A 21244-nucleotide genomic window follows, 5' to 3' on the forward strand; every position below is an offset into this window, starting at 1 on the left:
ACATTAAAAAATTTAAGACGGTGCCCTAAAGTATTTTTGTTAAGACCAAAACTACTGCATAAGGTAATATCAAGTAAATCAGATCTTTTTACAAGGACTACTTCTACCTTCATCAACTACTCATTTTATAGACAAAATTAACTTTTCACACTTACGCGCCTGAAGTAAAACTAGTTAGGAGTTGACCATGCAATTTTCTTCCAGTAAATGATGTTCTAGCATTGCCCAGCAGGGGCAATTTTATTTTAACACCTGTTTAAGGAAAATCAATTGACAATTTTCCTCACAGCATCTAGAACAGCATCCCACAATCCACGGTCATTCAATTAATGTTAATTGAAATGTACTGAAAATTTATAACGTAATTCACTGATCTGAAATAATGGGCACATAATGAGATCATTACAGAAAATGACTACAAATCTGTAGATTAGAAGCAAGAACCACTACAGGTTACACATAAATTAAAGATAAATAATATTTTTGTTGTTGTTGAAAAGTAGCCAGTTTTCCCTGTTTGTCAAAATTGCCAAATAATCTCCTAGATCTCCTGAGAATTGGGGGGTGGGGTTCAGGGGGTGTAAAGTAAGTAATGTATGTCACAAAATCTGCTGTGTGAAAGATAGTGTTAATGATGATTCAATGCCATTCAGGGGATATTTTTTAATCAGTGCAATAAAATTGACCTTTGATTAAATAAAACTTCTGGAAATACACAATATTGATAGAGTATTGTTTTGCTATCCATTCTATGACTCCCTTAATAATTATTTTGTCATTTTAATAACTATACCCCATTGATTTGAATACTAGAATATACTTTAAGTTCAAGTCTATTACACTGTTCTAGCATGATGCTATATATTCAGTGTGAAACAAAGCCAGAATAAAATAACTTTGAGGTCTCTTTTGTGCCAGATATTACTGACTAAATATGTTCAGGGGGCATCCAAATTTGTAGACATCATGAAATTGAGACTATTCTTCAGCAATTCTTGCATATACACACAATGATTTATACATTGTGTTTCATGGATAAATATAATTAATCATGAATTTTTCATTCTAAAATCATACTTACATAACATCATAATGACAATTTATTATTATTATAAAAATAGTATCTCATCCATGTCCTACAATAAAATCAAATTGACAAAGGTATGATTTCAAGCTCTTTGATATATCTTTTTACCAGTCTAGTCAGCAAAGCCAAAAAAGTAATAAATATTTGTAAAATTTTTTTACTTTTGTATCCTTAAATATTTGTCAAAGATATGTCTCCAGCAAACACAGTTGAGGAAAGCCTTGGCAAGCCAGGTGGCTTTGAATAAATAACAGGAAGACAGTAACAGTGATTCCTGATTTATCATTTAAACCAAATCTTATAAATGACTTTATTTCCCAAAGAGCCAGGAAGAAGAAATAATGAAAACTGTGTTCATTAACAGGAACTTGCACAGTTCAGATACCAATGGGCTAGTGCAGAAAGCTTTAGATGCATCAAATGTCTATGAAAATATTGCCAATTATGTCAATGAAGCTGATGAAACAGCACAATTAGCTCTGAATGTCACAGACCGAATATATGATGTAAGTATTCCGATCTTTCAAAATTCACTTATATGGTGACTTTCCCAAGTTTTTACTTTGCTGTTTTCAAATGTCATCTGTTGAGTTTCCAACATAAAATATGAATGCCTGAAAGGATAGAGGTTCTAAAAAAGGGCCATTTCACTTGCCTTGAAAACTTCATAAGCTATTTGAGATGTCATGTTCACCAATCAGCAAGAGCTAATTTCTCAGACAGATTTCTTGAACCAAAGTGTGAGATTAGTTCTTGCTGAATTATGCCTGCATTCAGATATCTTGAATTGGAAAAGATGTTAATGTCTTCTATATAGCAAGGCCTTTTTGGAGTGAGGTTCACTGAATTGCCCACCAAAAAAAACCCCAAAAAAACCCTATCCTGAAAATGCCACAAACATAAGTTCCTCATGTTCACATATGACTACAGTTTTGAACTATGAATTGTACTTTGAGTTGAGCAGATATACTCCTTTAAACAAAATAAATAAATAAATAAAAACATGAAACGCTTTCTCATGCTGTAATTCTTTCTCTCTACCCAACAGGCTGTGAGTGGAATTGATACTCAAATCATTTACCATAAAGATGAAAGTGATAACCTTCTCAATCAAGCCAGAGATCTGCAAGCAAGGGCAGATTCAAGTAAATATCTTTGCTTTCCTATCTTCCTAATTTACAACTCTGTCCTTCTTCGCCCCCTTGTGGACACACACACACACACACACACACACACACACACACACACACACTCTTCCAGATAGTATTTCTGCATATGGGAAGAGATTTCAAAAGTCTAGGAAAAGAGAATAATATGCTAGCAGCTTCTGTTTAAGGAATCCTGGTGTCACAGTGGCTAAACACTTGGCTTATAACTGAGAAGTCAATAATTTTAACCCATCACTTTCTCCACAGAAGAAAGATGAAGTAGTCAGCTTCTGTAAAGGTGTGTCCTTTGAAACCCAACAGGTCATTTCTGTTCTCTGAGGTCACTGTGAGTCATATTTGATCCTGTAATGGATTTGGAGTAAAGGTATTAAAAAATAAATATTAGTTCTTTTAAAGTAATAGGGACTAAAAAAAATTAAACTCCTTTGTAATGAAACATCAAAGCATATAAGCGTTTGAAAACATATTAATTCAATGTTTGATGTAAATTTTTGCTCCTTAAAAACACTGACTAGGCGAGCTCTGGTGGCCTAGTGGCAAGAAGCTGCATTGTAATTCCAGAGGTGCGTGGTTCGAATCCACCAGATGCTTTGCTGGAGAAGGAGGGACAATCTCCTCCTGTACCAGTCAGATCTGATGGCATACACACACACACACACACACACACACACAGACACACACGCACACACACGAACACAAAAACACTGACTATTAAAAAATACCATGAGTATTAACTTTCAAGGAGATAATGCCATGAATATTATTGATGGCGGCTACCATCAAGTTGATTTTGAATCACAGTCCTGTATCTTCAGAGATTTTCACAATTATGACTTTCAAGAACTGTATGGTACACAACTTACTCTTTCTTGCGCAGTGTGGAAAACCCTTTGAAGTTTTACCGCAAAGAAGTATGTCATCACTCTGAGTGTGGCTTGGGGTGGTGTGATACCATAAAACTCTCTGGTTATTTGCAATTTCTGATAGTTTATGTTCTATGTAGTTTACTATATTAGGAATAATATAGTCATCACATGGAAAGATTTACTCCCAAAAGCTAGGATATCTAACAACCTACAGCCTTCAATATGGATTACATCTCAACATTAAGAAAACAAAAATTCTCACAACTGAACCAATAAATAACATCATGATAAATGGAGAAAAGATTGAGTTTTCAAGGATTTCTTTTTACTTGGCCCCATAATCAACACTCATAGAAGCAGCAGTCAAGATGTTAAATGACCTATTGCATTGAGCAAATCTGTTGCCAAGAACCTACTTGACAAAGAGCAAAGATGTCACTTGAAAGACTAAAATGCACCTGGTCTAAGCAGTGAGTATATGCATTTGCTTTATACGGAGAACTCTGATGGCTTTAGTCACGGAGATTAGTTACTAACCCAAAGTCAACATCTCTTTGATAATCTGAACCTACCAGCAGGTCCACTGGATAAAGATGAGCATTGTCTTCCAATGTGATTTATAACCTCTGGAGGTTCAGCTATGAGGCAGCACCAGATCCACAGGAATGAGTGAGTGGATCATATGTGTGTGAGAGATGGACAGTGAATAAGGGAGACTGAAGAAGAATCAATGCCTCCGAATTTTAGTGCTGGTGAAGAGTGTTGAATATACTCCGATCTGCCGGAAGAGCTAAACAAATCTGTTCTGGAAGACGTGCAAGCAAGAATGGTGAAACTTAGTTATCTGTAGGAACCAGTATCTGAAGAAGGACATCATGCTGGGAAAAGTAGAAGGGGAAGGGAGAGAAAAAAAGCCCTGAATTAAGATGGTCTGGCACGGTGGCTGCAGCACAGGTTTAAGCATAGTAAAGACTTGTAAATATGGAGCAGGGCTTTGTTCTGTGGAGCTTTAGATGGTTGTAAGTCAGAGTCAGAGCCAATTCTATAGTGCCTAACAACAAAGCAAACACATCTGAATGGGAAGGGTGGGGGTGGAGTAGAATTATTTTAGTCAATTTTAAAAATTTTGAGTTAGTCTTCAAAACTATTGAATTAATTGAGAATTTCTCTATTCATCTCTGGGGTAGTGAACTCATTCCTGAGGATATTTTGGTATTGACTAATGAGAATACAAACTTATTCTCTAACTTCTAGCTAACACCTAAAAACGAAGACCATGTTTGGAAATGAAAACCTCATAAAATCATACCAAAGTAATTAATCTTGTATATGAATTTGCATTTTTATGAGAGCCATGAAAAAGAAAAAAAAAGTACTGTGCTTTTCATATATAGAACATTTTACTCTTTTGTACATTCATAAAGCAATTATCATTTAGTTTCCTGAATAAAAAAAGATAATAGCAAAGCTATTATACTTCTCTGAACTAATTAATTAAGTAAGCCTAATTATTTTGCCAGCTCTGGTAGTGTAGTAGTAAGAAGCTGTGTTGTAAATCCAAAAGCATGCGGCTGAGATCCACCAGTTGCTCTTCAGGAGAAGTATGGACAATCTCCTCTCTTGGTTTTAATGCCTCTGAAAACCTGCTAGAGGGTCAGCTATGAGTTGGTTCCAACTCGATGGTATTTAATTATTTATTTACATTAATTTTAAAGTTCTCTAAAGCAACAAAGAATGAATGGAAATCCAAGTTTTCTGTAAACTTTCATTAAAATATCAATAACAAATTTTTTAAACCCAAAAAAGAAAAAAATTAGAATTCTAGTAAACAAAGTATTTTACAGTAAATATTGCCATATCTAAGCATTGTTTTATTCCCTTATTTTGTGAAGACTATGTATATCATCATGATAAAGTGACAAATTTATATTTTATGATTTGAGAGTAAACCCCACAAAACCAATTTTTCTATTCTAAGAATGACATCTCTTCAAAGTTCCATGTTTAATGTTCAAATACATATCTCTGTTTTAGTCTCATAATATTTTGAACATCGAGCCTCCTATTTCATAATCTTGTGTGATTAAAACTTTCATAAATTTACTTGCAAAGGGGTAGGAGTTAGGAGAGTGTGACTCACTCCATTTACAGAACAGATCCATCTACAGAAATATATTTTCATTTCAGATTACTTTTTTCTCACTTTAAAGTGATTTTCAGTGATTAATAATTATTGTTGACAGCTTTCCTTTTTTTCATTATTTATGTCATTTAGTTAAAAATCCATAATAAACTCAGAAAATGGCTACTTAGAGGAACTTTATACTGACTTCTTTTATAAAATGAAAAGTGTTTCTTTAAGACACCAAGATTCAAATAGGACAAGTAATTTTATGTAGTATTTCTTTTTTAAAACGTTCAGTCCAAAATAGATTTTCTTTCTCCTATTTTTAGCAAGAATACCAAATATAGAGTCAAATATGCTCTTTCTCAGTATATCCTCCAGTGCTTTTTGCTATTAGAAGACCCATAAATAAAAACTGAAGGATCATTATAATACTGTATTCAAAAGTTGAAGCAAAAAAAGAAGGAAGAACAGCTGCAATAAAACTACAAAGTGTATTTAAGTCCCTTATTTCATTCTGGGAAATGTTTCCCATTATTCATAGTAAGTATGAAAGAAATGATAGTACTTGGTGACAGCATCAACTAGGCACCAGTCATATGAATACATATGTAAGTGGGGCTGGGTAAGTTATATTGGAGTGAAGAAAACTGAACAATGACCCAAACACCCAAGAGAAAGTGACCAGGAGGGAAGGTATCTTCACAAAGCCACTGGAGAGAGAGGAGAAAGTATAATAAGAAGTGAAGAAACAATCCAGCTTTCTGTCAAAAAGCACTGGAAGTAAACAAAACACAATTAGAAATGAAGAATTATTGGTAAGATTAGTCTTCTTCTTCAGATAGCAATACATAACAAAGATTGGATTGCTCAAAGATAACCCCAGTTTGGGTACTGTGCCACAAGCCAACTGTCAATAAAAATGTTTGCATGAAAAACACAGTTTGTCAAAATGGACACACAAAAAATTACCAAAAATTTTAATAGACCTGTATTAGCAATTAAACCTTACGACCAAGAAATCTTAATCCCCAAATAGTTTCACCAGTGTGTTAATCTTGACATGTAACAATGAAACACCACCATATTGTACAAACATTTTCAGAAATTAGAAAAGAGACTCTAACTTGTTCTATGGCATGATAAAAATGTGTATACTAGATCCTGATAATATTATTATAACTGCTCTGTGGGAGAAAAATAGACAACTTCCTCCTATGCAATTTGCAACCTCTGAAAACCTAGTGGAAGGTCAAATATGATTCAGTTCTGACTCAATGACACACAACAACAATAAAATATAAGCAGAAATGCAAAAATCTTCAGGGAGGCACAATTAAATCAAATGTTGCAAACATATAAGTAATAACTAATTTTTTCAAGGATTTCAAAGATAGTTTAACGTTAAAAAAAATTTTAATTTACTACATCTAGAAAACAAGGAATGAGAACCTATAATCATCTTACTCAATCTCAAGCATCTCACTTTCATGGAGTAAATTTTAAATCGTAACAACCCTCCATCAGGTTTCTGAGGCTGTAAGTCTTAACAGCAGGACTCTGTCCATCTTTCTCTCTTGTAACCACTGGTTGATTCAGATTTCCAGAGAAATGCAGGTTATTAGTGCAACATGAAATGGATGATGCACCAAAGAAATGCTAATAATACATCATAGATAAATTGTATTTATTTCATAATTTCAAGGATAGTCTTAACATCTTTTAAAAAATCAATTTCAATTCACTACGTTTAGAAAACAAAGGAGAAAAGTCTTATGATCATCTCACTAGGTGCAGGATAATCACCTGAATAGAATAATACTCATTCATAATTAAAAAAAAAAAACAACACCAAAATCTCTTAGCAAACTAGCAACAGAAGGATTCTTCCTGACTCTGACAAAAGCAATAAAATAATATAGAGCAAATATTTTCATACTGGAATACTAAAATCTTTCCCATTGAGAGTAGAAACAATAAACATGACCCACATTACTAATACAATGGATAAAACTCCAAATGAATTCTATATATAACAATTAAATTTTTAAGTGTCATTTACAGTAGCATCAAATTAACAAATACTTAGGTATCTAATGAAGGATTCTAAGATTTCTACATATAAAACTGTAATATATTATTGAAAAAATTTAAAACACTAAGTAAATGGGGAAAAATAAATGGAAATAAATTGGGAGCTTGGTGGCCTAGTGGTAAAAAACTGTGCTGCAATTCTGAAGAGATGCAGTTCAAATCCAAAAGCAGTGCTGCCGGAGAAGGATGGGCCATCTCCTCGAAAAACCCACTGGAGGGTCATCTACAGGTCAGTTCTGACTTGGAGGCCCACAACAACAAATAAATGGAAATCTAAAGAATTTAGATCTAAATAAATGTTAAATGGAAGACTCACTTTATAAAACTGACAATTTTCCACTATTTAGTTATAGATGTAATGCAATACCACTTAGAAAATCTGAAATTTGTACTTCTGTATTTGACAGGATGATTCTATAATTTCTACAGAAATTAAAGAAGAAGGGGAAAGACAAAGGATAGTTTTTAAAAGCTGTAAAATTTAAACTACCAGATGTCAAGTTTTATTATGAACAGATATTAAGGCAAAGATATATGAGGCATAAAAGATTATAGATAGCAACATTTCTCTTGAATAATGTTTAGAAAACAGACATAACTAACAAATGTCCATCTGTTGTGTATCAAACAGCTCCCAAAATTAATCATAGGAGCCCAAGGGAAGCTAGGAGTGTGTTAATAATTTATTTTATTGGCTTGAGTAATATTTTGTTCAGCTTGTGAAAATTCTACAAAGTATACTTAGAATTTACAAATATATATGGGGATATACATAGGACTGCTAATATTTTTCAATCAAAGAAATTAGCCACTGCCACTCCAATCTTTATGAGTCACTCTATGAACTCCCGGATCACTCTCAGTAAGTGTTGAAAGCTTCCTACTGTATCTCTTGTTCTAAATACACTTTTCCAGAATTAATGACCTAGATTCAGAGTAGTAAAGGTGGTAGCATGGCACAAAATACAATTTTATTTGTTGGAGAAGAGACTTCTTAGAAGTGTCTTAGCCCCATCAATACTCTGTTGTGCTTCTTCCCCACAGGCAGTGATGAGGCTGTGGCTGACACCAGCAGGCGTGTGAATGAGGCTCTGGCCAGGAAGAATTACCTGAAAAACAGATTAAATGATGCCATTAAGCACCTACAAGCAGCCGAAAGAGGTGAGGACCACAAGTAAAATGTCAGTCCCACCTATTTGCTTACTGGAATGTAAGATAAACCTTTACGAAGATCTGGTAACCTTAGAATTTACCTGTCAATTTTTAGAAATAATTGTTTTCTGATAATCAAATAAATTTTGTTCATTACCAAAAAAGTATTCTTCTATAAAGAAGAAAGGTTGAAAAATCAAGTATACTCTCAAAAAAATGGCAATTATTAAAATTTAATTTAAATTAAAATTTTAAATGTTCTTCCTATCTGACGTGTGTGAGAGAGAGAATGGAATCCTTTTGTTCATGCTTGCTATTAACCTGCTTCCTTGTGAACTTGTTTCCTCATTATTCAATTTGCCATAATTTGATTATTATGTTACTCTGACCTCAAGTGTAAGCATTCCGTCCGTTACATGTCATACCGTTCTTATGCAAATATAAAGACCATTGAGTCTAATCTAGAACAATAGTGGTCTCTTATATGGGACTGGAAATAGCCATACCTTCCGCAGCATTTTTTCTGTTTCATTGCTGTAGTCAAAGGCAACTCATAGCTGACTCTCCAGAAGGTTTTTGGAGACTGTAAATTGCCTGGGAGATTTCCCATCTTTCTCCCATGTAGTCACTGATAGATTTGAACCATGAGAGAGGAGTAACTTTAAGTTAGCAGTGCAAATTCCCAAGGCGTACACCACCATAGCACTTATTACTGCTATTCACCATATTCTGGTGCCTCTCAGTTGTACCATCATCAGCATATATTAAAAGCTAATCATTTGCTGAAAGGCTCAACATTTACAGTTGGTTTTATCCCAGTGATTAAATGGCTACTGTTGCCTCCAGCCAATGCCTTATTTCTCTGCAAAGTGAAACCTGTGCTCTCTTTGAAGGTGATGCTCAGCAGCGCCTGGATCAGTCCAAGCAGATCTTAGCAGAAGCTAACAGGACAGCAATGGAGGTCCTACAGGTCACCGTCCCAATGGCTAACAACATAACCACCTGGTCCCAGAACCTTCAAACTTTGGACTCTTCTGCTTACAACACTGCAGTGGACTCTGCTAAAGATGCAGGTATCACCTAGAAACTTAGAGTTTAGGTCGAGTTGAGCAACAGGAGATTATATTCTATACATTGTTTTAAATTTTTTTATTGTGTTTTTAACAGAAGTTTACAGAAAAGTTGGATTATTTTCATTCATTCATTCATTGTTGCATATTTTTTATGAAGATATTTTTTAATATCATGAGTTTTGATTTGAAATATTCTGAAAGTTATCTCAGGAAAGGAAAAAATTTCTCTTGCTTCAGTTGGCCTAACAGAAAGAAATGTGACTATGCACTAGGCAGATAGATAGTCAGAATTTTTGTATGTGTGATAACAGTAGCATTTATTTTATCATTATGAAAAGAATATTTATCAAGATTATTTTTATAAACTCTAAATTTTAAGTGTTATATGGTCCAGTACCATATAACATAATTATATATATTATAACATAATTTGCCTGCTTTATATATCAGGTTGGCCATTTAAAAAAGATTTCTCTTAGAAATACTCCAAGAAGCAACATTCTTAAATGTGATTAATGTTAATCTTGAGAAAATAGTTTAAAAATTAGTCACACTTCATTTTTTAGTACTAAACAGCATATTTTATCCTCACCTTGAATAAAGCAGGTTATTACGAACAAGTATTGGTTATGGCCAAACATGACCCTTGATTTCCGCTAAAAATAGTGGCCAACTTGAATGCACAAATTCAAACAAAAATCCCACAATTTAGTTATATGTAACTGCTTAAAATCACATATCACTCAAACTACTATGTTACTTAGAACTTTTGTCTTTTTCAATCTCACCTTTTTTTTCTGGGACAAGTATTCTCACATTCTTCTTTAGACTCTTCTATCATAAGGTATCAATGTCTTTACAATGCTTAGAGCTTTTATTTCAGCAACATAGTTTCATAAAAAGGTTAACTTCAGTCCATGTAAACTGTTAAAGAAATAATTTTCAGAATCTGTATAGGATCTGCATATCACTTGAAAGTTTATCCCAAGTTTTGGAGATACTCCAAATAATTCCTATTCCCATAATAGGAAGATAGTTCTTTCATGTCTATTTCTTAAATATCTGCAGATGAATTCTACCATGCATGTGCTCAAGTGATTTTTAAAAAGGAAAGATTCAACAGGGACTCAGAAGAGATGGGGTGATAATAGGCCTAGCTCAATAGTGATTGATTGTATAAAACACAGTGTATATGGATATTTGCATGAAACACAATGTAATTGCAGGATTGTGTACAACACAGTGTACATGAATGAAACATAATGTAAATGAATTTTTGTATACAAATCAATAAAAAGCATGAAAAATACAAAAATAAAGCAAAGTAGCCCCTAAAAAAAAGGAGCTCTAAAAGCTTTACCTACATAACATCCATGTGACACATGGTTTTTTCAACATGTGTGTTATTTATTTTTTTAAAGTGTGTATGACCTCCTCTGGGCCCATTAACCATGGCTGTCCACCTTCATTTTAGCATAACTGTCACCTTTCTGAATGTGACTCTTGTCCTCCATTTAGCTTTGTCTCTGTGGGGTCGGTAGTAGTAGCAGCAGCAGTGTGCTATATAACGGAATATTCTGGAAGATCACCTTTCCATATCCAATCACCAAGCCTCCCCTTGACCTGTCCCATCCTTTAGAAATGCAAGCAAGACCTATGCTATGTAGTTAAAAGAGCATCTGTACATTCCTCATAGTTCTGCCCTTTAGAAATGTCCATTATAAGTCAGCTTGATCTGATACAGTTTCTAGATCAATAGGTACTACAGATGCCACAAAATCAGCATTGATTAAGTTTTCAAATTAGTTATTATTTTGTAGACTAGAAGATGTCTTATTATTCTCCCAGATATAACCATGTATTTCTTGTTTCTTTATCTGATTATTGAAATGCCTGTAATATTGAGATATTGTGGTGGTTTTTGTTTGATTTTATTTTCCTCTAACCATAGTGAGAAATCTGACAGAAGTTGTCCCTCAACTCCTGGACCAAATCCGTGTAGTTGAGCAAAAACGACCTGCAAGCAATGTTTCTGCCAGCATCCAGAGGGTCAGAGAGCTCATTGCTCAGACCAGAAGTGTGGCCAGTAAGGTAACTGATAAAAAGAGGCATCAATGATGCAGTAGTAATGAGAACAAATAGCTAAGCGCCAACTCCTTGGGCAGCTTCCAAAGCTCAGAAGCTTTAGATTCTCTCATTCAACTTGGTAGTTCTCAGCCACTGCTGTTCATTAGAATAACTTGATTAATGAAAAAAAAAAAAAAAAAAAAAAAAAAGAAACCTCAAAACCAAAAACAAGCTTTACCTGACTCTACCCACAAAACAATAAATCAGACTATCTAGAGGAAAAACTTGAATTAAAAAATAACAGCAAAAACCTTAGCACTGTGGTTGAGTCCAGCCCTTCACAGTTGCAGACTCATTTGTTCCACAGAATAATGGCTTCATGAGATTTTTTTAGCATGATCTTTATGAGTAGTGGCGCTACTGAGTAGGTTTAAACCATCAACTTTTAAGTCAATAGTAAATCACAAATCATTTGTGCAACCCAGGGACCGAGGGACCAGTAAAATTTCAAAGTTCCCCTGGTGAGTCTAGTGTATAGCCAGGATTAAGCACCACCGAGAATCTAGTCAACAAAAGGAGTGGAGCAAAAGAAATCAAGGAAAGCCAACACCAACAGAAGATGCAAGTCATTATTTTTTAATAATTGTTTTAAGAGAGTTCTGTTGTGATAACCATATAGACTAACTATCCGTCTGTCTTACCTCTTCAAGAAATCCTCCAGTAAAGCATATATTATGTAGAAGCTTTACTGACCATTCCACAGGCTTAATTGAGGATTGGAATCACATAAGGGTGATCTGTATAAACTGAAGAATCTGTTCTGAGTAGCTTACGCAGGGCAGCAACATCCTAACTAGAGCCAGCATGGCAGGAAATTTCCTGACAGAACAATTAACGCTTTCTTGAAGCAAAACAAGACTTTTTTTTTCCTTGGCTGCCATCTTTGTTTTTAAATTGTTTAAATGTCAGAATTGTTTCACAAGCAAATAAAATGGTTTCTGGTACTTGAGAAACTGACCAAACATTCCTCAGCTCTAATTATCAACAGGAGAGATAAACGGAATTGTTGTTGTTTGATGCCGTGAGTCATAGACGACTTAAAGCGACCCTATGAACGAACAGCCTGAGCACTGTTCGTACATAGTTTCGGGAGACAAGCCATTTCGGAAGTGGATGCCGCTCCTGCTTCCAGGCAAACGGAATTAGACATCAATTATTTTATAATGAAGGCTACTTTTGTTAAATGTCCCTAAGTTTTGTTTTGTGTGAAATAAATTTAATGTTTATTTTGTTTTTATTTTAGTAGAATAAAGGAGTGGGTAAGGTCACCTATCCGTATTTGAAGGGCATTGCCAAAGTTGCATATCAAATGGCCTCCAAATCACACCAAGTCCTTGAACCAAAATCTCCCCAAAATAGACAGAGTTCCTCCTACACAAGTACCAGTTAGAAAAGTACACAGTGAAGAGATAAAACAAGGTCAGCTTCAATAGGAGGTAGCAGTTATATGCAGTTAGAGGGTCTCACTTCATGGGTGATGAAGGGCTGGTAGTCATCAAACCCCTCTTTTGTGCCAGATTTAAGGGACTTGTTTCTAACAACCACTTTGGGAATCTCTAAGTTTTAAATGGCATATGATAAATGGCTCATTAACTACACATTACCAATTCAGATGCCTGGGGCATGATACCAGAAAAGACTAATCGTAAAAATACTTCAAGAAATGGAATTCTCAAAGTTAAGTTTCTGTGAGTACAGAACAGGGTCTTTATTTACTGACAAACATTTTCTAAAGAGTCTTCACACTAGATGTTTGTTTCCTCATTTCCCCAAAGTGAGATGTTTTCTATGAGATATGCAACCTTCTTAGACTCTTTATTTTTACAAAAAATTCTTTAATCACTGCTTGATTATTTATTGGGACATATTGATCTTTTGTTATCTGGCAACACAAAACAGCTGCACTTCAGAATCATGAGAATATATTCTTGAATGCTCTGAAAAATCAACATTAATCAAATCAATATTGTTTATTAATTGATTATAAATATTATTTTAAGTATTTGCACAAGTGACCTGAGTGTACACATCCACATACAAATGTTCTAAAAACATCTCTCTGAATCATATCAGTTTAAAAAACAAACAAAAACCCACAGGCTGAACCATGTCTTACTGTTGTTGTTGTTGTTATGTGCCATCAAATTGAAACCAACCCACAGCTGAACCACCAGTGAGTTTTCAGAGGCAGTAAATCACATAAAAGAAGATTGCCCATCTTTCTCTATTAAAGCAGCTGGTGGATTAGAACTGCCTATCTTTGGATTAGCAGCACAACTCCTTAGAATCCCCTGTATAATCTAGAGCCCTCTATTAAGACATTTATTGAATTGTGCACCATCATGTTGCCCTTCTTAAGAAATATGTGCATAAATTCATTGTTATTATACAATATAGAGCCAACACTAGGAAGCATTCTATAGCTATTTCTTCCTTACAATAAATGCCCATATTTTACAAATGAGGAGACAGAGGGAAAGTGACTTGCTCCTAGTCACATAACTGCTAAGTGACACAGCCAGTTCTTCCACCCAAGTATAAGACTCCATAGTCGTATCTGGACCCTCTCCCAGTCATATAGACTTAAGACTTTTTTTTTTAGCCTCATCTCATGGTTCCTTTTTAAGACCCTTGGGGAGAAAGTTCTAGCTGTCTTATAAAGCATGATTAATTATACTTCTTCTGAACAATTCATTTTTGTTAATTTTTGTGGCCCTTGTAAATTATAATGCTGATCCAGGAAGTCCTTCAAGAAGTTTAAATTACATAATTCAAGAATGTAGATTGTTGTGAACTCCAAGTTTATTCTCATTGTATCCTTAGATCTACTTTGTAATCCCATTAATCACCCCATTTAAATTTAAACTTTTCTCTAGAATTAGCCTTAAGTCCTTTTTCCCACAAGATACACGTGCTGTTGTTACTGTCATTGTATCTACTATGACGTACATGTTAAAAGTGAATAAATAGGCACAATAGAGAGGAAAGCTCAAAGACACCTATCTGAAATGAGGGATGCTCATGGGGAACAATAAAAAAGCTAATAGATTACTCAATATATTTGTATATGCAGAGCACTTTAATGAAATAATTTTGAAACTCCAGATTCAAGTCTCCATGATGTTTGATGGCCAGTCAGCTGTCGAAGTCCACCCCAAGACCAGGGTGGATGACTTGAAAGCCTTCACGTCTCTGAGTCTGTACATGAAGCCTCCTGTGAAGCAGCCAGACCTGAGTGGGACTGCAGATCAATTTATTCTGTACCTCGGAAGCAAAAGTGTAAGAGCATCCAGTTTTATAAAAGGGGAGGGAATATTAAAAGTGATGTTATATTCACCTTTTTGTTCCTAAGGACAATAGTCAGATGCAAACAACAAAAATTCCCATTCTGGAATGCCAGAAAAAGCAAATATTTTTAATGGCAAAATCAAATTGATGGTTCAAGGGTAAACAATTCCTTCACTATGTGGGATATTTCTGAAGTTGCCTATGTGAATTTGATGGTGTATCCTGTTTGAAGAGACATAACTAGTTACAGTGGAGTTCAATCCAACCCACGGCTACCCATGTGTGATAGAATAGAACTACTCCATAGCATTTTAAAAACCGGGTTTTTCAAAAGCAACTTTCCAGGACTTTCTTACAAGTTACTTTTAGGTGGATTCGAATCTCCCACCAAGCATGTTAATTGTTTGCACAGGCTAAGAACTCCTGAAGATACATAGAAATTAGATTGTCAGGAAGAATACTCCTGTCAGGCATCTAATTCAAATAATCCTACAGTTACTTAGGTCTAGGATGCATATTACAGCAAACATAGGAGGCACAGGCTCTGATGCAGCCATAGTCAGGTTGAAGAGGAAAATCCATTGCTCAAACAAGATTGTGTGTCCCTTTCTCTCTCTCTGCCCCTCACTGCTTTTGAGTTGAAACCAATTCAAAACTGACAGTTGTTTTTCTGAGGCTATAAATAGCCTGAGAAGGATTGCCTATCTTTCTCCCATGGAGCTGCTTTTGGATTCAAACGAGTCAAAGTAGTTCTCAGTCTTTGGGACTAGCAGCACAATACCCTACGGACTATACCACCAGAGCTCTCTCCAAACACACGTACCCCAGATAATAATTCAGGCTCAGAGTCCTCTATATACAGCTAATCATTTGTATTACTGATTATCCTTTAAGGAAATTAATATGAAAGATAGTATTTATTATTATTTAAGTATTTTCTTAACATTTCAGGCCAAGAAAGAATATATGGGTCTGGCAATAAAAAATGACAATCTGGTGTACATTTATAATTTGGGGAATAAGGATGTGGAGATCCCGCTTGACTCCAAGCCAGTGAGCACTTGGCCTGCATACTTCAGCATTGTGAAGATTGAAAGGTAAATGTGTCCATGACAGATAGTTTAGAGGCACATTTTATAAGAAATATATCAAATGTGTTCACACTCAGTCTTCCTGTAGAAATTATGAATAACATATCCTTCTCTGTATTCTTCATCCTCTTTCTTTATTTCTTCCTGTACTCAAACACTGGTAGAGGAGAAATATATTTAGGGAGAAAAATGGTTATAATTTGTAAATTGTAATCTAGTTATTAGATGCTACTTGACTAACCAGTGATTTCTAATTCCAATCTAGATATCGTTACCAGTAAGTTTACTCTACTTATGATCATTTACTGTGCAACAAAATAAAATGTTGCTGAGTTTGTGTCATCTTTACGAACACCAGCATGTCCAAGTTCATTATCTTAGTTGTCCAAGTTCATTATCGTAATCACTCTCTCTCCCTCTGAAGATCTCCCTCACACTTGTTGGCCTTCTGTTTTACCAAACATGATTCCTTCTCTAGCAATTGAGTCCTCCTGTTTACATGTAACCCCTCACAAAAAATAATTGGCCAGTGTTCTCTGGTAATTCATAAAGCTTTCATTGGCTAATCCTGTCCACTGTGAGAGATCATGGTGTTATCTGAAATATCAGAGGCATAGCTTTCAGCTTCACAGCACAGATAAGCCACTGTGATATGACAAACTGATAGACATGTGGTGAAAATTCCCCTGAAGAATCCCCTGTTCTCCCTTCCTACTCTGTAAATGCTTATTAATGTGACAAATCAAATGACTGATTTTGTGATGTGGGAGTATTAATATTTTGACATTAGGAAAAATATGTCTTTTTCTGCAACTTATCTGATAAAGAGTAAAAATTCTTTTTCTCAACAGGATAGGAAAACATGGGAAGGTGTTTTTAACAGTCCCAAGTCTAAGTAGCACCGCCGAGGAGAAGTTCATTAAAAAGGGGGAATTTGCAGAAGATGATTCACTGTTGGATCTGGACCCTGACGACACAGTGTTTTATATTGGTGGAGTGCCTTCAAACTTCAAGGTGATACACTCAGCTACATTCTGATATATTACAAATCTGCAGTGATTGCTTTTCTAAATTCATGAAACCTACTCTTAAGAGGAAGGGAACTGATGATCATTTTAAGAAAAGTTTCATTCTGTGAGAGGGACTCTTCATCTCTGAAGCAGAAGTCTATAAATCTGGTATATGCATGCAGTCTCTACTACCCTTTTTTTTAGGTTTAAAAAGCTTTTTAGGCTTAAAAAGTGTCATAGCTGATGCTTAAAGCTCCATTAATTTCATTCTGGTGCATGCATTTGTAATTGATCTTATCCCACCCTTTATAGGAGTACCTTGTGGACATCTATCTCCACAATTCTTATTTTGTCTTGATCTGTTCAGATTGCAATTTCAAAAACTTTCCTCAGCTAACATGGGCATGAAATAAGATGTCAAGAAAGAAAATGTGTGAAATTGAGTGAAAATATGTTGCCTAATAATGGTTGTGAGAAACACATTAAAACATCCACATTTCTACTTTCTAAGTTTGGCCACAAGGCAACCCTGACTGTAGTTCAAATAAACTTCTACTTGTTAAACCCAGAATCTTAGAACAAATACAGATCATAAGGTGGTTTGTTTCTTTGGCCAAAAGACTTCCTCCTGATTAATCAGGCCTCTGATGGAGTTCAGCCTGTGCTGTCTTTCAGAATCATGAAATGGTCTTATTCCCTGCACTGTAAGGAAGTTCTTAATATTAATTTTGTTTCAATTAATGCTTAAGAAACATATGTAGTGAATCATAAACACTAGTACTTAGTGAATCAGCAAATTATCCTTTTATCCATTCTTCTTGTAATTTTATACATTTTTATTAGCTGATCTTCTCCATGTTCCTAAATTTCTTTTATTTGATACTAAAATGATTGTCCTATATTTCAAGCCCTTGTCCAAATTTCTTTATCATTTCACGTGTTATTTATTTTTCTTTTCTCCAGTTCAAAGTAACTATCCTGGGTTTGAACCCAAGCTCTAGTATACTCTCAGTGGGACATTAAATAATTTATAACCCCTCTGAATCTCAGTATGTGAATATTCACATGTGAATGTGTAAAATAGATTTACCCCCTTTCTTGCACAGTCTTTATGAAGCTTAAATCTAGTTTAAAAATTCCACAGAAGTGTTTTGTCAACCATAAGATGCAATCTAAATTTGTATATAATGCCCACCTCATTGCAAAAAAGATTTAAGGGCATTTGCAAAAACATATATATTAAAAATGTTAAAAGTGAGAAAAATCAACCTTAAGAGAAATAAAGAGAACGTACACAATATATGCCTCATGGCACTGGCCAGAATTCACTGTCTAGAGAGTGTGTGTCTACCACTTAATATATGCTTAATAAAGAAATTTATTTCTGCTAATCTATTCACAATTTACAAATCACTGGCTATCATAATGACTTAGCATTGAATAGGCACAAACTTGGGTCTAGAATGATATTCATTTGGCTTGGTATTTAATTTTAGTGATAGTATAAATTATATTTAATATTTCCCCTTGGTCTGCTGTTAGTTTCATTGACCATTTTTCTCTATGATCACAGGATGGCTGATTTTGTTTTTTTCTGTTACACAGCTCCCTGCCAGTTTAAACTTGCCTGGCTTCACTGGATGCTTAGAATTGGCCACTTTGAATAATGATGTAATCAGCTTATACAACTTCAAGCAAATCTATAACATGGACCCCTCTAAGTCAGTTCCCTGTGCCCGGTAAGTGATAAGAGTACTAAATTAAGAGTACTAAGAACTGCAATAGCCATGTAAGGGCAGTAAACAGGAAAAGTGTGAATTGATACTCAGGTTCTTGATATTTTCTTTGGGGGTACTAATTTTGGGGAAACTCCATAATAAGCATACCTGCTGAGCCAGTTTTCTCTGACCTTGATGACCTCATATAAATGTTAAACAACTTGTTTACAGTTATGAATTAGGATTCTGGAAACAGAGGTTTCGCTTGAGTCATCTATTATCTTAACAAATAGGATGAAGATAAGATTAATTAAAAACAGAGTTAGAAATACTTCTTTTCTCTCCCATGCAGATAGGACTTCATTTAAAAGCTATATGAGAATAGGCTTGAAACATGATCAAAGCTGAATTGATCTTATGATCCTCACAATTCCATTTCAGAGATAAACTGGCCTTCACTCAAAGTCGGGCTGCCAGCTACTTCTTTGATGGCTCTAGTTATGCTGTGGTGAGAGACATTACAAGGAGAGGGAAATTTGGTCAGGTCACTCGCTTCGACATAGAAGTTCGAACACCAGCTGATAATGGCCTTATTCTCCTGATGGTCAATGGAGTAAGTAAAACAGAAAATCCTGCCTCTTCTCCTCATCATAGATTTTCTTTACTTTTTAATATGCATATTTCTACAATTTCTTTCAGGCTGAGTGTATTATGCCATCAAATACAATTTGTAGTTTGTTGTTGTTGTCATTGTTGTGAAGTGCCGTCGAGTCAAAGGTGACTGATAGCAACCCTATGAAGGAGAGTCCTCCATGCTTGGGTGCCTTTCATCCTCTCTCCAGGTTCATTGGTTTCCAGAGGCAAGCTATTATGGAAGTGGATGCCACTCCTCCTTCTAAGCTTGTTTTAATCAGGGAGCTCCACCCCACTCTCTGTCCACATTGGGTAGCCAACCATTATTTGTAGTTTAGAAAGCAAAATTATATTTTCTTATGAGGAAGTGATGACAGGAATACATAAAAGTAGCCTTAAAATGCACTCCCTGTGCTACATTTTTTTTATATGTTAACACGCCCTATGATAAATTATGATAATTTGGGGAATCCATTACCACCAGGATATAGATGAGCAGAGTGTCTGCAAAAACTTAACCCTAGCCTGCTGACTATTTTTAATCACATGGATCATCAGTAAAAACAAACGAACAAACAAAAAAACCTCTTCACATATTTATTATACATCCATCCACCTTTATTTTCAAATGCTGTGCTTTGAGCTCTGGTAGTATAGTTGTTAAGTATAGTTGTTTTCTAACACAAAGACCAAGCCTCTCTACACTTCAAATCGATAAGCAGCTTAAAGGAGAAAGATGGCAATTTCCTCTCATGCTATTCACAAACTTAGAAACTAAACTATGAGTTAATTCAGACTTGACAGCAATGAGAGATACTCGTATTTCATATGGATATAAAAAATTACAAAACTAATGTCTGTACATCCAGTTAATTAAGTAGGTTCCTGACTTAAAAATTTCTTAGTGTGTCCTGGACTGGTCTTTTGCCTGGAGCACTAGACCGTGGCACCACTGCCTGGCCCTGGCACCTGGCCCTGCCCCCTGAACCACTGAACATGCCTGAAGGACCTAATGTGCTGCGGGGACACTCCCATCTACTGTCTGGAAGCCCACTGAGCCTTTTCCTGGAAGTCCCAGACCTCCTGCCTGGAAGTCCAGCCCCCATAATCCAGAATACCCACTGCACCAACCAGAGGTCCTGCCCTGACATCTTATAGTCCCACCCAGCTTCCCAGAAGTCCAACTCACACCACTGGACTTACCATCTGGAGGCCTTGACACCACAGCCTAGACGCCCCAACCCCAATGCCTGGAGGACGACCCTCTGCCACCACACTGAACTGTACTAGTAATCACTGCATCAGTATCACAGGTGAACCCATTTCATTTCCTCTCCACACCCAAAGCATGAGCTGCTGTTAGCCTGGAGCACCTTGTACTGGCTTTGCTGCAGCAGTTGTCTGACAAAAGAGGCTGCTAATTCACAGGCCATTTCTTTACTGAACTGAAACAAATCTTCCCTTGAGTCAAAAGTTCAAAGAGAAACCCAGGCAGGGTAGCTGTCCGACCCTATTCCAGAACAGTGACATCAGACCAAGAGCCTCCTATTGCTTCAAGCATTAAAAACTCTATCACAGCAATGTCATGTAAGAAGCAGGCTACATCACACCCTTACACAATCCCAAAGCAAGATGTCACCTCCAAGAAGTGACACAGTATCAGTGGATTTCCTGAAGCCAGAAAGTCTGATGGAACTTTCTGACACAGAATTTAAAAGAACAATAATTGAATATTTTTTTAATATTTTTTTATTGGGAAAAACATATTGGGGGTACAAGGAGGTGAGGGTTGGGGGCAGAAGGGTGAGGAT

General features: G+C 35.6%; 1 protein-coding gene across 2 annotated transcripts in view; it reads left to right on the forward strand.

Annotated features, from left to right (window-relative positions):
- The window catches only part of LAMA4 (laminin, alpha 4), a 229742-nt gene that overhangs the window by 155198 nt on the left and 53300 nt on the right, over nt 1–21244 (forward strand). For both annotated transcript variants that reach the window (XM_006879028.1, XM_006879027.1), the window contains exons 14-23: nt 1452–1593; nt 2136–2232; nt 8386–8502; nt 9387–9566; nt 11518–11657; nt 14799–14972; nt 15933–16078; nt 16924–17086; nt 18688–18821; nt 19242–19413. In XM_006879028.1, coding sequence (XP_006879090.1) covers nt 1452–1593; nt 2136–2232; nt 8386–8502; nt 9387–9566; nt 11518–11657; nt 14799–14972; nt 15933–16078; nt 16924–17086; nt 18688–18821; nt 19242–19413 — 1465 coding nt within the window. The remainder of the gene's footprint in view (nt 1–1451; nt 1594–2135; nt 2233–8385; nt 8503–9386; nt 9567–11517; nt 11658–14798; nt 14973–15932; nt 16079–16923; nt 17087–18687; nt 18822–19241; nt 19414–21244) is intronic.

Source organism: Elephantulus edwardii, unplaced genomic scaffold, assembly GCF_000299155.1.
Source record: "Elephantulus edwardii isolate Elephantulus edwardi_28Jun2011 unplaced genomic scaffold, EleEdw1.0 scaffold00002, whole genome shotgun sequence".
NCBI lineage: Eukaryota > Metazoa > Chordata > Mammalia > Macroscelidea > Macroscelididae > Elephantulus > Elephantulus edwardii.